This window comes from Aspergillus lucknowensis (genome assembly GCF_044049455.1).
Source record: "Aspergillus lucknowensis strain CBS 449.75 chromosome Unknown BJX67scaffold_98, whole genome shotgun sequence".
In the NCBI taxonomy this organism is placed as follows: domain Eukaryota; kingdom Fungi; phylum Ascomycota; class Eurotiomycetes; order Eurotiales; family Aspergillaceae; genus Aspergillus; species Aspergillus lucknowensis.
The window spans coordinates 24,466-39,446 of record NW_027263642.1 but is presented as its reverse complement, the minus strand read 5'-3'; the positions used below and the strand labels follow the sequence as shown (position 1 = coordinate 39,446).

Below are 14,981 nucleotides of genomic sequence, written 5' to 3'. Positions count from 1 at the left end.
TCCTCAATGCTCGTTCACGCAACTTACCTCGTCGACTGACTCTCTGACTATAGCCAACTCAGTCATTCCAGACCATCACGCTCAGCCTTTCCTACCGGTTCCCGGTTTTGCGAAACGCGGTCAAGTATCCGCCATCTCCAAGCGGGAGATTAGAACAGTTATACCCCCCAGTGATTAATGAATAGCTCTCCTGCGAAGATTGAGCGGTAGAGAGACTAAATTTCGGTAATTCAAGCTACTGTACAACTCTATTCCGCGCACCTAGTCTGGTTCCCTCCGTATTACGCTACATCATGTGGCAAGTGTTGGCCGCTGCGTTCACGCTGACCTGGGATAATGTTGGCGAATTCTGGACTATGCCCTGCTTTTGTACACCGTGCTGAACTTTGTGCCTTGCCTGTACCTCTCGCACCTCCAGGGAACTGAGCCATTTCAGAAAGCGTCGCAAGTCCTCACTGCTTCCCCCCTGCAGCCCTCTTCTCCAGATTCGCCCCCGCCCTAGCCGCCAACCCGAGCAAACGCTCAGTCCCCTTGCTATCCAAGAACTCCATCGACCTCACAATCTTCTCCCCAATGTGGTCCATTGTAATAGCATATATATACTCCCCTTGAAATGCCCACTCCTCAGCGGGGATCCCGTCGTCCTTAACTTCCTCCATAAACTGGGCCTCTGCCGTCGCCCAAACAACAACAGTATTGCTCGATTCACTCTCGATATACTCCTTCGCTGTCACGGGGAATCCCTTCAGGACATATTTCAAGCTGCGTACATGTGCTAGGTAACCGGCTTTATCGAAGGGGCCCGGGGGATTCAGCGAGGCGGGTGCGAATTGGTGGTGGTAGTTCTCCGCTAGGAGGGATTCGAGGAGGTTGTCGTCGATGGTTGAGAAGTGGGAGATGAATTTTTGGGCGGTCTGGAGGCGCTTTGATGCAGGCATTTTGGCGATGCGGATGCGTATTGCCAGGAGGTTTGGGGTGCACGGCTTCAGCAGCATTCCACACAGGTCTTTATAAGAAACCCATCTGCGACTCCTCTTCAAGCTTCGCCGTTAACTCCATAAAGCCGGTCTCTGCATCGGGTTTATGGTTCCCGACTGCTCCGTATTATTCTTGGGACTGGCAGCCTTATTCTCCACGTTTCTCATGGTCCGAATCTTCATTTGTCCGATTCCCCTTAAGGCGGCCCGAGCTCGCCAGAGTCTCGCAAGGTCCATTGCTTTGTTCTTTCTCAAGTTACTCCGCTGCTTGTCCTGCTGTGCAAGTCCTGAACCAAGTTGGCTGATACAAGGATCAGGCGGGAAGGTCCCCTCGGCCTGGCCCACATTTGGCCGCCTCACTTGGTCATTATTCCGGTCTTAGACGAACCAAGAGGCCACCAGCCCTTTCAATGGGCGCTCGCCTGTTAGCCTCTGAGCCTCTGGGGTAAGAATTGATGCCTATTCACGGGGCGAGCAAGCCAATCCGTTCTGTCAGCATCGGCCTCTGTCCAGTCTATCCCGGAAGGGTCGGTCAACACCAACGTACACTGTCTGGACACCCTAGGTGCAGCTGCATGGAACAGATCGAACAAACCACCAAGATTCCAATAGCCACACGTCAAGTTAATGTCAATACAAGAGAGATGCGAGGCTTCACACCGTTATTCCTGTGTATGCCCTGTCCCAGTCACGATATTCATACTTTTCCATCTCGGCAAGTTGGACAGCCAGAAGTGAATGAGGCGATTGCTACCAAAGATTTCTAGATTCAGGCTCCATTAGGTCTTAGCTCACCCGATGGGGATCCCGGTCTGCAGCGAGGCAACTCCCTTAGGACCAAGAACGTCCTCCACACTAAGCCACGAATAAACCAGTGGGTCGGCGTCCGCCTTGTCCTGACCATCGTCTCCGCCATCATGGACTATCGGCTTCTTATTCTTGCAAAACACCCGCAGCTCCTTACACGCCACCGCCCCATCCTTAGCCAGATACCCCTGCATCACATCAGCAGCACTCACGACAATCCGACTACATATCTCACTGCCCCCGTGTGATCCAAGTCCCATGTCCCGTGCATTCTGCGCGGATCCGTGCGCAACGTGGTGGATGAGGATGACGATGTTCGCGATGAACGAGTCATCGGGCATGTATTCCGCGGTGAAATACTGCACGAATTTTTGGTGCTCCTTGTCGCGGATCAGGCGAAGTAATTGGACGGCGCGCTTGTGCATTCCGAAATAGTTGTATAAGATGGCCGGCTCTTCCTCAAAGAATTTCGTCTTGAGGAAGGCGAGGAGGTGCAGCGTGTCGATGCTGTGCGTGTGAGACCAATTACGGGCGATGCTGAGTTCTGGGTTGGGTCTTCTCTGCACTTGCTTCTGGCGCTGTTTTTTGGTAAGTGCGGATGACTCTTGCTTCGATTTTTGCTGCGAGAGTTGGTCGAGGATCGTCTCGAAGCCTGCAATTCCGGCGGCTTCGCCCGCTAAAGGATCGGGGCCGCTGACGTATTGCTCGAAGAATAAGTTTGCCACTGCAGTCGTTGGTGTGAGGACTCGTGCATCTTTGCCGTTAGGCTTGTGCCATTCGCCTTTAACTCGAGAATCGCGGGCAAAGTTGGTGATCGAGGAGATACCCGTGGCCAGCTCGAGCCGTTGGAGCGACTCCGCGGCGTTTTTGGGCCGCGAACCGATGAATATGTGAGATTCGCCATGGATTTTGATGAACGCGTCCATGTCCGGCCAGCGGAGACCTTTGTGCATCGGTGAAGATTTTACGACGAGGTTGTAAAGAAAGGCCAGTTGCTGGACATCATACCACTGTGTGACGAGCTGTTGGCCGACAGACTGCATGCGAAGGTTGAGGTTGAAAAGGAATAAGCCGCAGAGAATAGCGTGCTGCGATAGGAGTGTGTGCTTTTCGGGTGGAGAGCCAACTCTGTCGATGCCAGACTGCACCCGAAGATCAAGGAATAGATCTTGGATGATCCACGACTGCACGGCTGTGCTTATATTTTGAATCTCCTTATCACCCTCTTTGGGCCAGAATTTGGGCGGCGGGTGTGTGTTGGACAGTTGTTGGTACTCCTTCATAGTCTTCTGGATGCGCAGTCCACACATGCGGAGGTCTGCAAATGCACCCAGGGCGCTGTGTCGCATGGCGTGATGAACGTCGAGGAAGATCTGGGCAGCGAAGCAAAGCCAGAAAGTCAGCTGTCTAGTTTTGGCGAATTCGGCGAGGCCTCGAGTTAACACATCCTCCACAGGCATTCGGATCCCGAACGCATCAAGCATGCAAAACTCGGGTAGGATCGACAAGAGGATGATTTTGTCCTCGTTGAATTTTTCACCCAGAGACATCCGTTCCCGGTTCGCTTTGGGGTCATACATCCCGAAGTGGCCCTTTTTAAAGACTGGTAGATGGTTGACCTGGAGAACGTCTGCAAACGACTCGAGCAGGACCCTGGTTGGTAAGTAGCACCACTCGGCTACATCGGCCATGTTTTTGTTGTACGGAAGGCCAATCTCCATGGATGGAGCTGCAGAACCGCCGCGGTTCATGACAGCGAGGTTGAAGACAATATTCTGGACATCATGATTCTTTTCACTTGTAAGAGTAGTGCGCCAGTCGGCCTCCAGATCCTTGATAAGATCCTGGGCAAGTTGTAAGGTGGTATCTGTCACGACGGCCGCGTTCATCAGATCGATTTTCCCATCCTGGTACTCGGACCAGGTGATGGAAAGAAACTTGCGCATTCTATGCAGGTCTTGAAGCAAGCATAGAGTCTTGAAGAACAAGTGACCAAGGTATGAGTCTGCGGCGTCATTGTCGTCCTCTTCAACGACAGTCACCTTGACGAGCTTCTTCGATTCTGTTGGTATTTGTTGGGTCTGCGCTGCTGTGTCCTGAGGTTCCTCCACCGTGAGGGCAGCAAATCTGTTAAGAAATGCGGCAGCTTCCCCGTCCGCACTTTCCTCATCGTCAGTCAGCGGCTGCGGCGACTTTTTGGCGTCTTGTTTCGCTGAGGCCTGATTGATCTTCCATTCAAGGGTCTCGCAAATATTCTCCAGCACAGTGATGAAATGAGCATGTCGTTTGTCGCTTGCAGATTCACCCTGACCCAGGAACCACGAAGTGACCGTTTTTCTCAACTTGATGGCGCGCTTCGCGATCGTGAGAACGGATCTGGGCATCGTGAGAGCAGAATTGGAGACCACGTCGGCAAGTTCCTGCAGATCTTTGGTGGTAACACAGTAAGGAGCTGCATTTGCAGCATCATTGCCGTCGCGCTTTTTGCTTTGCTGTTTGCCCTTTTTCGCGGGCGGAACAGCAGCAGGGAGGGCTGGCGGCTGGTAGCCACATTTGTTCGCTGACTCAAGAAGCCATGTTGCAAATGTATTGGTGTCCTCCTTGTAGCGGGCGTAACTACTCTGCAGGAATTTAGGTAGCATGTCGGCGACGGTAGCCCAGGCAAGGGGGAGTGGAGGTGAAGCAGGTGAGGGGAGATTGAGGTTCAGTGTCTGTATTGCATACAAACGAGAGCCGGATCAACCATCTTCCGCTCTCGATCTCAAAGCGGACATCCCGTGATCAGACCGTGCGAACTGGCGCCTCAGGCACGACAAGCGCCACTCGTGGACGGAACCCACCCCGACTCACCCCAGTGGCAGCTTGGCGAGGTCAGGTTCAATACTACTTTTTGCTTTGAAGCAAGCTGATCAATTGTTTGTGTATAAAAAGGATCTGAATCTCCCCGTCGCTCGGACTTCGGTCTGGCCGAAGTGAGTGGGTCGCGTGTTTTCCCAAGCAGAGAACAAGCAGCGAAGCGGATTCAGGCAACACACCCTCGCATTAACTAGGTCTCCAGTGTCAACCTAGGAGAAATGTATAAAGACGATGTTTCCTGCCGAAGAAGTCTGAGTGAGGCTTGGACTGTGCTCCCTGCCCAACCCGGGAATTTAGGGCTCGAACGAAGGGCCGAGTGGACAGTGGACACGGTTTCGCGGGAAGGGGGGTCCATGACGTGAAATTATTTATCTCAAATTCAGGAAGCATATTGTGGGAATCGGGGTAGTTTTGGCCCCAGGAGGGAGGTATAAGGGGGCGATTAGGGTCCACGAGACTTTCGGGGCATCTCACGTTGATTCTTCCGCCGCCTGCCCTTCCCCCTCCAGTTCCGTTCTTTCTCTCGTCCTTCAAATCGCATCTCTGCCGCCGTGTTAAGGATCAAGCCATCCCTTAAGGATTCTTCTTCTCGTGCTAACATCTCTGATATTCTATATAGATTGATTTGGCTTGCCGACGAAGCATGGAAACTATGGTTAAGCAATAACATTGAGTTAAGTATCATGCTATGACATCACAATTAATGAATATACACCCTTTCTTACCTCGCTGGACAGCACCTGAATATAATTATCTAGCCTTTACTCATGATGAGAAGATATATCATGAGCCAACAGAAAGAGGACCCGGAATCTTGCTGTAATATATGCGGGGGCGAGGTGTTACCGTATGGACGGGAGATTATCCATGAACAAGAGGACTGGACCATGCTTTGCAGCAGAAAACGAAAGCCTGGAGTGTCAGTCATGGTATTGTTTGTGGATGTTCAAGAGACTGATTTTCAGGAAGTACTAGACAGATAGAGGTACTTTACTAAACAAGTATGTGCTACTCCTTCCCACAACTGTATTTGCCCGTTTGAGCTTAATTGCCCTTTTCCTGTGGTCAACGGCACCGTGGAAGAATGGATGAACGAATACATTTCCCTGGGCCAAGACAACATTAACCTGATTTGCCTACCTATAAAATTTCTCAACCTATAAACGTCCTCAACAAGCCCGCCACAAATCGCGCCTATATCTCTGGGATTGTCTGGGGCGTGAAGCTTGACTAGTTCCCTGGCCCTATGCTAATAAATCCGTACCTGAAGCCTTCTGATAGATATTGCCTAATGGTAATTAGATCAAGCAATTTCAGCCGGAGCTAGAATACAAGATAGGGGACATTGGAGTATTAGGGAAGTTGGTAGACCAGGCAGAGTTCTATCTTAAACTTGAGGAGCTCATTGTTAACTCATACGAGTTTTGCAATAGTGGTCTTGAGTGTCAAAGGAGGATTTTCTTGCTGTTAAGGGGTATTCAAGCGCGGTTTGATGAGACTGTGGAGAGGGAGTGAGGGTGATTCTGGAACAAATTGATGGGTCAAGGTTGGCAAATTGGATTTACCAAAAAATATTTGATTCACGACCGTCTCATGTTTTCCACAGCCTGAAGAAGGTTGCCAGGTGGCCCGTCTGGCTGTGTGGCTGGCGGGGTGACGAAGCACGCTTAAGGTGGAGCGCGACCCTGAAGGTGACCGCAGGGGTCGGTGAGGTATGCCACCTACAAACACAGTCTTTTACCCCGGATATCCGTTCGTCCGGCTCCTGCTGAGGAAAGACTCCAATGCGCGTGATTCCATCACGTTTCGATCGAGTATTGTTTCATGCGCTATTTTTGGTATATCTCCTGCGGAGAGAGCTAACGCTCTGGGACATTCACAGATCGGCCCCGAGTTGACATCTCTGTTGAAGAGTTGTTGGTCATCAGTGAGGACGCGGGCCTGAAGAAATCTAAAAGGAACAGTGGCGTCGCGCTGAACTACTTCCATTGGCCGGGCACTTCTGCTTTCTATCCGACTACCTCCTCAGGTACGGAGAAAGAACCCCGCTCCGCACTTGACCGTCTCCACACTTTCCCGCGGTTCACTGGGTAATGAAGGGTAAAGTCGTTGGCCTCTTGAAACAGATCGAACCTGGCAAGGCGATGTGGCTCCTTGTCAGGTCAGAATGGTGCTCCTGCCTGCAAGGTTTGTGCCGTGGATCATAGCCTAATTCCGGACGATCTCCCCCGGATGAATCTCTGAAGACGGAGCTCGAAATTCCCCCCGGTTCAGAGGAGAGGAGAGAACTTACGAGGAAAATTATTTAAAGGACATCAGTCCTCCCTCGAGTGATGCCGCGCCGAAGCTCGATCACCCGGTACTCCCTCGTATCAAATCCCAGAATTCGAAGTCTTGGATCGTTATCATAATGAAGCTTTCACGGTTTGCGCTCTTTGCCAGCCTTACCTCCAGTACGGTTGGGCAAGCGGTCAAAGTCAGTGAGTAAACACCTCGCGGCGGCATCTTGTATTCGTGAAATAGGGTTAATATAGCCCGTCGGGGTGGTTTAGTGCTGCTCGGTGACTCCATTACTGAAATAACCTGCTGGAGGCCCCTAGTATGGGAACAACTCGTATCCGCTGGGCTGGACGGTAGTGTCGATTTCGTCGGCAGCATGAGTGGCGTCCAAGGGTGCTCGACCCCGGCGGGTTTTGATGCGGACCACGAAGGTCACTCAGGCTGGCAGGCGTATGATATTGCCAGAAACAATATCGCGGACTGGGTTCAGAGCACCACGCCAGATATCGTTCAATTCATGCTCGGCACCAACGACGTTAACATCGGCAAGCACAGTGTTGACGACATCATTGGCTCGTACACAATGATGCTCGAGGCAATGCGTGCCGCGAACCCGAACGTCAAGGTCATCGTAAGTTATGCTTCCTGACCACCGTATAAGTCTTTCATCTCTGACGCGCATCTCCCTAGGTGGATAAGCTAATCCCGACAAGCTGGAGCGACCCGACCATTGAGGCCGTCAACACCGCCATCCCGGATTGGGTAGCGGAGCAAACAACAGACGAGTCTCCTATTGCCATTGCTGACTGCTCAGCGGCCGCTGGCTTCACAACTGGTATGCTGCAGGGCGACGGTGTCCATCCTAACAGCCAGGGTGATCAGTTCATAGCAGAGCAGGTTGGCCCTCAATTGATACAGTTCATCGAGGACGTCCAAGGCAGTCTATGAAAAGATGAAAGGGACGGACTTGGACGAAGCATCCCAGGCCCAGGCACCCAAATTGACCCGCAATCAATACAAATTGTTGTGATGCAAGGCACCCGTACATCAGAAACACAGCTGTACGACCGAACTTCTGCGTTTCTATAGGGGAGGCTAAATTTATTTCCACTTGACTGAAAATCAGTTTGGGCTTCATGTGCTGTGTATATAGCCTTGGTATCCCACCAGAAAGAATTTACTTCTTTGCTCTGAAGTACAACACAGGTAGTGCAAACATAACCAGACCCCGTCACTATATAAAATACTGCCAAAAGAAAGCGGAGAGCAAGACAACACTGGAAAGGAGAGGCTTCAAGGCATTCAGGCGAAGGACTGAAAGAGGGGCAAACAGAAAACAAAAACATACAAACAGCTGGGATTCGCATGTGGTCACCCACCATACTACTAACCAAGCCGGCGTGTGGCTTAAACGCGGATACAAGTCGGGTGGATACAGGTCAGGCGACCACACTAAATTTCCAGGGTACCTTGGTGGTCTGTCCCCTTCTGAGACCAGCCACTCCTTGGGAAACTTGTCATTGTATTCCAAGCGTTCTTCGAAGCCTTGATCTCCCAGATCGGCGTAGGCTCTCTTCGGGGTCCATTATACTGTAGTTGTTGATCGATGATTCTCAATTATGGAAATTCTAGTTAGCAGTAATGGCTGGGCGAACCCGTCCTTGGCTCCGACAGCGGGGATAAATTGACATACATTTAATGGGCTATAACCCACATGCAATCGCATATTTCTGTTGTTTTTTCTCCTTCTTGGGCAAAAGTGATCAAACAATATTATAACGCCTGCCGAGGTAAAAGAGTGAATTATGCAGGTGATGCTCATCCATAGGCATATGTAGACTGCGCGAATTTCGCTGCCTAGACTTGTTCAGCCTCACCCATAAGTGCCAAAATCTACACTAGAACTAGATCTTATACAATATTATACTCCAGTGTGTTGTAGCAAAGACATTGCTCCTGGGCATATGGCTAGCAAAGGCGTTCTTTGAGAGAGTGTGTGAGCCGCAGTACAAGCGCACTGCAGGGGGATAATATATGAGGCGGAATATGAGGGTCAGACTGTGCTGCTACTATCGTATTAAAACTAATCACTGGTCTTCCTATTATTATTATTATTATTTAACGTCGCTCGGCGAGTCACGTGGCTCACGTGACCTGCGGCCTCCTAGGGACGTGCTATCTGAGCGAGATCCTGCCAAAACTAAGCTAAATACATGCTTTAGATAACAAAGTTGAGCACTATGTGCTGGAGGAGTAGAAGAAACACCTGGCACTACCCTGGCCAAGGCTTCTGTGGGTTGATAACCTATTTTTGGCTACCTATGAGGTTGGTGAGGTTGCCAACCTTGCCAACCCAGGTAGAACTATGGACTGTTGCACTCATTCAGTGCTTGATCAGGCCCAGTTTGGGCATATATCCTTGAAGAAGGATGAGTCTTGCACGATGCGGCTGAATTCCTCGGCCCCAGTAGCTGTACTTAGAAGCCAGTCAATTGTTCTTGACGTGCGGCCTTTACTGCTCTTCCACCTATCTCTCCAGCGCTGGTCTTCCTAACTTAACAAAGGACCAGCGGCGCTGAGTTGGTGCGTCACGTGCTCGGACAAGCGACGCATTCGCGCCTCAGGCATACATTGGTCCTCGGGTCTAACAGAAAGCCTGTACCGGGCCGGAGAACGGGTAAATCCGGTCCGAGCTGACAACAAAGGGCGCCAGCAGCAGCACAAGGCACTATCTGTAACATAAGAAGCAGCCAACCTGATCGGGACCGCTCAGCTTCCGATCTTCTAAAATGGTTCAATACAGACTTGGAGACCGTACTATTTCTCTGGAGCTTCCAGATGCCACCAAAAAGGAACTAGACTTTACCGATTCCTCGTTCTTCACCTGTCCAGGCCGCCAGCTCCCTACACCCATGCAGGTGAGAGCTTTATCGAAGGACATTGGTCAAATTCCTAGACCGAAACCGATCAAATTTGAAGAGCTCAATTTGATCGTTAAGTTTGGCCGCCACGTTACAACTCTCGAAGCGCTTAACCTATGGATGGTCAGAAAGGTCTTTAAAGACGAGGTTCCCGTGCCCGAGGTCTTTGGCTGGCGCACTGATGATGAAGGTTATGTCTTCATATACATAGAGCTCATTCAAGGGCCAACCCTGCTAGACCACTGGAGCTCTCTGGATGTTACAGGGAAAAGGGCATTTTCTGACCAGCTATCAAAAATCGTCCAGTCTCTCCGTCGGCTAGAGCAAGACCCTTTTGAGCCGTTTATTAGTATGTCAGACTCCCGCAACGCCCTTCCTAGGAGAAGTGCTAATGCCTTGCGTCGCAAGGCTCAATTAATAAACATCACCTACAAGACTACATTTTTACAACCCAGCCAAAGATGGGACCATTCGCCTCCGTAAAAGAGTTTAACGATCAATTCGCTTTGTTACACCAACTCCCCTTCCCAACCAGATATGACGATCCCTACCGAGCCTATTTACCTGATGAGGTTGGCATAAAATTCACTCATGCTGACTTGCACAGAGGGAACATCATTGTTTCTTTCTCCTCTGATGCTTCTTCTTCTAGTGGGTCGGCCCGTCTTGTGCTTGTCGACTGGCAGCAGGCAGGGTGGTATCCGGAGTATTGGGAGTATTGCAAGGCTTTGTACACGTGTTCCTACGAGGACGAGTGGCGCAGCGAGGGGTATATTGATACTGTACTCCGGCCATGGGAAGATGTCTTTCTTGTATTTTCGCAGTATTGTATGGCGATGGGTTCGGTTTAGGCCTATTTTTCGTAACTTCCACCTTACAGTCAGGGGGCTGTGCGGTTTCACTAAGACATGATTGAATACAATCTTATCATGATAGCAATCTACGAATGAGTTATCGAATGCTCAGCGTCAGGATTCGCGCGCTTAGTACATATATTGCTCCATCTAACCATTGATGATATAAACAGTTGAAAAGATATGCTTATAAAGTACAACTAACATCCACAAATATTGCTATATTCATGGCGATCCCATGTTTCACTGGCCGCACCGGGCAGTTTGAACCCTTAAAGCGAAGTGGTCGACAAGAGAAGTATCCCTCCCGGCGAAATTTGGCTTCTTCTAGGCAGGTTTAACGCGCCACAGGGCGAAGGCCGATTCCGAAGCTGGGAGGGTCACGCTGGGATTGGACGATCTCGATGGCCCCTGCTCCGATATATCTCTTGGCTACGAGATGGCGGATGAATTCCATGGTCCACTCCTGGCATCTTTTGTTGGTCGTCTGTGTGGCAATCGAACGGTCAGTTCTACATGAATGGACTTGGCAAGGTGGCAAGGCTGGAGAATGGGGCTTACGTCGTTCACGGGCGCCATGAAGTTCTGACTGGCTCTGGGAGCGGGAACCTGAACTGCAGCAAGCTCAATGTTGCCCTTCGGTTCGCTGTCCGTGAGATGAACATGGTCTGGCCAGTCGACAATGTGTGCAGAGTCCACCTCGCCGATAGGAAAGATCTTGTAGCTCTGGGTGGTCAGAGCCGGTTGATAGCCGCGTTTGAACTCGTGCTTGAAGCCAGCCATGGGTGCACCAACAACTTGGATAAGACTGCCGGATTCGGGGTTGGTAGCAGAAGGAACCCAGATTGCGAAATGAGCTCGTTGGTTTGGAGCGGGGCGGAATGCAACAAGGTAGATGGTTCGTGGTGGCATTGTGGAATGTAATGCTGGGCCTTGGAGAATATATATGTATATATGGGTATATGAGAGATTATTCAGGTGAGGGTCAAAGTGTACATCTGCTAGAAAGAACTTCCTTGGGGGGAGTATACCTCACATTTATATCTCTTGAAGGGAGGGGGATAAATGTTAGCGTATCATATATTTGGCCGCTGGAGGTTTACATGTCAGAGGCAACGGCCTCGTGGGTCCTACTAACCGTCCACCATGCTCTTGGACCGGTATAATTAGAAGTCCGATGGAACTCTAAGGCGTAGAGTATCAAAAGCATTTGCCTGGCGCTTAAAAGGCGGCACAGATTCGTTGTTAACGAACCAATTACGATACACGCACACGTAAGCTGAGCTTAGCGTCACTATAATCACCTCCATCACTACTTTATGGGGAGCTTGCACATCTCGTGGGACACTCCTAGGGCGCTGGGGTCTGAGCGCGGAGGCCTGGGATGTCCGGCGCGTAAATGAGCGGCGCAGCCCGGCCCGGGCGAAATCCTCTAGAGGTGTGATAACGGAAATCAAATCAATTCCAAATACTACTAGTACATCTGCCGTAGTAAACCCAGCATCATCGTCAAGGTGCGGCGCTTACCACCCGCGACTCTCATTGGATGGCTACGCGCCAGAGCACGGACGTTCTGTGGAAAAGAGCCTCTGTAGGATATCGCTAACGTATTTCCCAACCGAGCGGATCACCCAACCGAGCGGATCACCTCCTCGATTTTCAACGCGCCGTTCAACACGTCGAATTCAAACCACCACCATGCCACCAAAAGCGCGTCAAAGTCGTCAAAAATTGGTTGAGCAAGAGGGTAGGATCCAACTTGCTATTAAAGCTTTAAAAAAGTCTAAAATTCAGGGTATTTATTGTGTAGCAAGGGCTTTTGAAGTTCCCTATATAATACTTAACAAACAACTTTAGGGTCAATCTTTTCGCGCAGAACTCCGCGCAAATAGCCACAGGCTTTCTTAGCTTTAAGAAGACTATTTAGTTGATTGGATAGTATCTCAGGATACACATGGAATCCCTCCAAGGCACGCGCAGGTCTATGAGATGGCTAATCTTATCCTGCAAGTAGATATAGCAACTCTATCTATATCTATTAGAAAGAACTAGGTTACAAACCTTATTTAATACTATGAAGAAGTCCAATCTTAATATACAAGGAAGTATAATTATAATCAAGCCAAATACAAGAATCCTAAGGTCATAAAGAGGTGGTTTGAGCGACTCTAGCAGGTCCAGATTGAATATGGCATATTAGATAAAGATATCTACAACTTTAACAAAACTGGCTTTGCTATAGGTTAAATAGCAACTACTAAGGTAATTACTAGATCTTAGATGCCTGGAAAACCTCATCTTATTCAACCTGGGAATCGCGAGTAGGTGATAACAATCGAAAGTATTAATTTAATGGGGTGGTTAGTTCCTACATGCATTATCTTTAAAGGAAAGGTTTATATTAAGGGATGGTATAAAAAACTTGCCTTGCTAACAGACTAGAGGATTAAATTAAGTCCTAATAGTTGGACTATGGATAAGATAGGCCTCTAGTAGCTTTAAAAGGTCTTTATTCCTACAACCAGCAGCTATATAGTTAGCTAATATCAATTGCTTATATTAGACAGCTATAGAAGTCATCTTACACCTACCTTTGACAAAATCTATAGTAAAAATAATATTATAGCTATTTGCATGCCTTCTTATTTATTATATCTTCTACAGCCTCTTGATGTTAGTTGCTTTGGTCCTTTGAAGTCTATATATAATGATTTAGTTAAATCAAGAATGCGCTTAGGGTTCCACTATATTAACAAATTCGACTTCCTAAAGGCCTATCCCATGCCTGTACAACTGTTTTTATGCCTTAAAACATTTAAAGCAGCTTTGCTGTAGCTGGTATATAGCCATTTGATCCCAAGCAAGTGTTATTGAAGCGACGACCTCTTGCACGCTTCTAACCCCGGGCTCTCACACGGGACTTCTGAAGGATTCGGATTGACTTGTCTTACCTGGTGTGATCACGTCCAACAAGTATGGAGACTTGTTATGGTTAGGTTAAAGTTGGGGTAAAAGGGCAGGGCCAGCCTATAGTATATATACTATAGTCTATAGAGTAAGTACTAGTCAAGTTGCTTCGCAAAGATCCTTTAAACTAGTTACTCTGGAATAATAGTAGTATTAATCATAAAGATAGGAAGCTAGATATAGTGGTAATAAGCGTCTTTAAGTATTCCCAAGTTCCTACTATTTTCCTACCCTTAAGATAGTATACTAGATAGTATATAGTTATGTGGTCTTTTACTAGGGTAACTCTGTTTACCATGTTCTTGGAGCAATTCGAAATTCTTCCTTGTAATAATTCCTATTTCCTTTGTCCCTACAGTAGGCTATAGTAGTCATGTGGTGGCCATGGTTTCAAACTGTAGTCTTTCCATCATACTTAAAGGATACGCGGTATTTCCTTGTAACAGTGATTGTTGTCTATAGGGCGTGTAGTCCATGGGTCATATTCTTGTAGTATTGCTTATTCTTGTCTTGGAGTCAGGCAATACTCAGGTTTGTTAGTTTATTGTCAAGGTTGGATTTAAATCCAAAGTGGCTCTTAGTAGCTAGTCTATGGCCCAAGGCTCCCTAGCCTTGACTTTCTGCCTTATAACTCCGCTCTACTGACTATAGGCTGAGGGTTCATAACACCATCTCCCCTTCTTTTAGTTTTCGTCCGCGAAAACATAAATAGCGTAGATTTCCCTGTTATCTTAGTAAGTCTCTTGTTTTCTTAAATTTTCTTCACAATAGTTTACTATACCTTCTAAGCGGAATTACCTTGCTAATTATTTTTGTTAGTCCAAATAGATTTCTACTAATAGTGTCCCTATTAATAACCCCTGTAAATATTATTTCTTGCATAGTATAGTTTGCATAATAGATTTAAAAAGTTGAAATTATGCATTATGCACTTGTCATGGTTAGAAATACAAAAAACAATTCTATACTAAAAAGCAGTAGAACAATCTTGAACAAGATCAAGCAAAAGTATCTGCCAATTTGGAGGAGGCCTAGTACTTGTGGCTAGAACACTCTTAAAAAATACAAGAGGCTATATCCAAGATCCTTTAATTGCAAAAACAAGAGAGGTTTCTTAGAGAGCATGGGTCAAGGATATTAGATTATAATACAACTATAATAGATCAGTTGGATAAGGAGGATCTTTTAACCACCAAGGATCTCCAAGAGCTAGAGCGCCTTGCTAACAAGCATAAGGTTACTACTTAACTTGCCACTATATTAGATAATCCTAGTCTAACTTAGATAATTAGGTCTCTATCCTTCTAGTAGAATATCGA

At 48.2% G+C, this 14,981-nt stretch overlaps 5 protein-coding genes across 5 annotated transcripts; 2 read left to right on the top strand and 3 right to left on the bottom strand.

Moving 5' to 3' along the window:
* Nucleotides 1–452: 452 nt before the first annotated feature.
* Nucleotides 453–938, bottom strand: BJX67DRAFT_386558 (uncharacterized protein; the record flags this gene model as incomplete). Its single annotated transcript, XM_071034094.1, has 1 exon — nucleotides 453–938. One exon carries the CDS (start codon nucleotides 936–938, stop codon nucleotides 453–455), a length of 486 nt encoding a protein of 161 aa, XP_070880428.1.
* An 830-nt stretch (nucleotides 939–1,768) lies between these two features.
* On the bottom strand, nucleotides 1,769–4,426 carry BJX67DRAFT_386557 (uncharacterized protein; the record flags this gene model as incomplete). Its single annotated transcript, XM_071034093.1, has 1 exon — nucleotides 1,769–4,426. The coding sequence occupies one exon, from the start codon at nucleotides 4,424–4,426 to the stop codon at nucleotides 1,769–1,771; it is 2,658 nt and encodes an 885-aa protein (XP_070880427.1).
* Nucleotides 4,427–7,050: 2,624 nt separating this feature from the next.
* BJX67DRAFT_392259 (SGNH/GDSL hydrolase family protein) lies at nucleotides 7,051–8,403 on the top strand (the record flags this gene model as incomplete). Its single annotated transcript, XM_071034920.1, has 3 exons — nucleotides 7,051–7,120; nucleotides 7,175–7,551; nucleotides 7,611–8,403. The coding sequence occupies 3 exons, from the start codon at nucleotides 7,051–7,053 to the stop codon at nucleotides 7,866–7,868; spliced, it is 705 nt and encodes a 234-aa protein (XP_070880426.1). The 3' UTR covers nucleotides 7,869–8,403.
* A 1,260-nt stretch (nucleotides 8,404–9,663) lies between these two features.
* Nucleotides 9,664–10,827, top strand: BJX67DRAFT_368646 (kinase-like domain-containing protein). Its single transcript, XM_071030653.1, has 2 exons — nucleotides 9,664–10,190; nucleotides 10,250–10,827. Exons 1-2 carry the CDS (start codon nucleotides 9,710–9,712, stop codon nucleotides 10,690–10,692), a joined length of 924 nt encoding a protein of 307 aa, XP_070880425.1. The 5' UTR covers nucleotides 9,664–9,709; the 3' UTR covers nucleotides 10,693–10,827.
* Nucleotides 10,828–11,032: 205 nt separating this feature from the next.
* Nucleotides 11,033–11,607, bottom strand: BJX67DRAFT_375995 (uncharacterized protein; the record flags this gene model as incomplete). The annotated part of the gene is made up of 2 exons (XM_071031783.1): nucleotides 11,033–11,182; nucleotides 11,257–11,607. The coding sequence occupies 2 exons, from the start codon at nucleotides 11,605–11,607 to the stop codon at nucleotides 11,033–11,035; spliced, it is 501 nt and encodes a 166-aa protein (XP_070880424.1).
* Nucleotides 11,608–14,981: the final 3,374 nt, after the last annotated feature.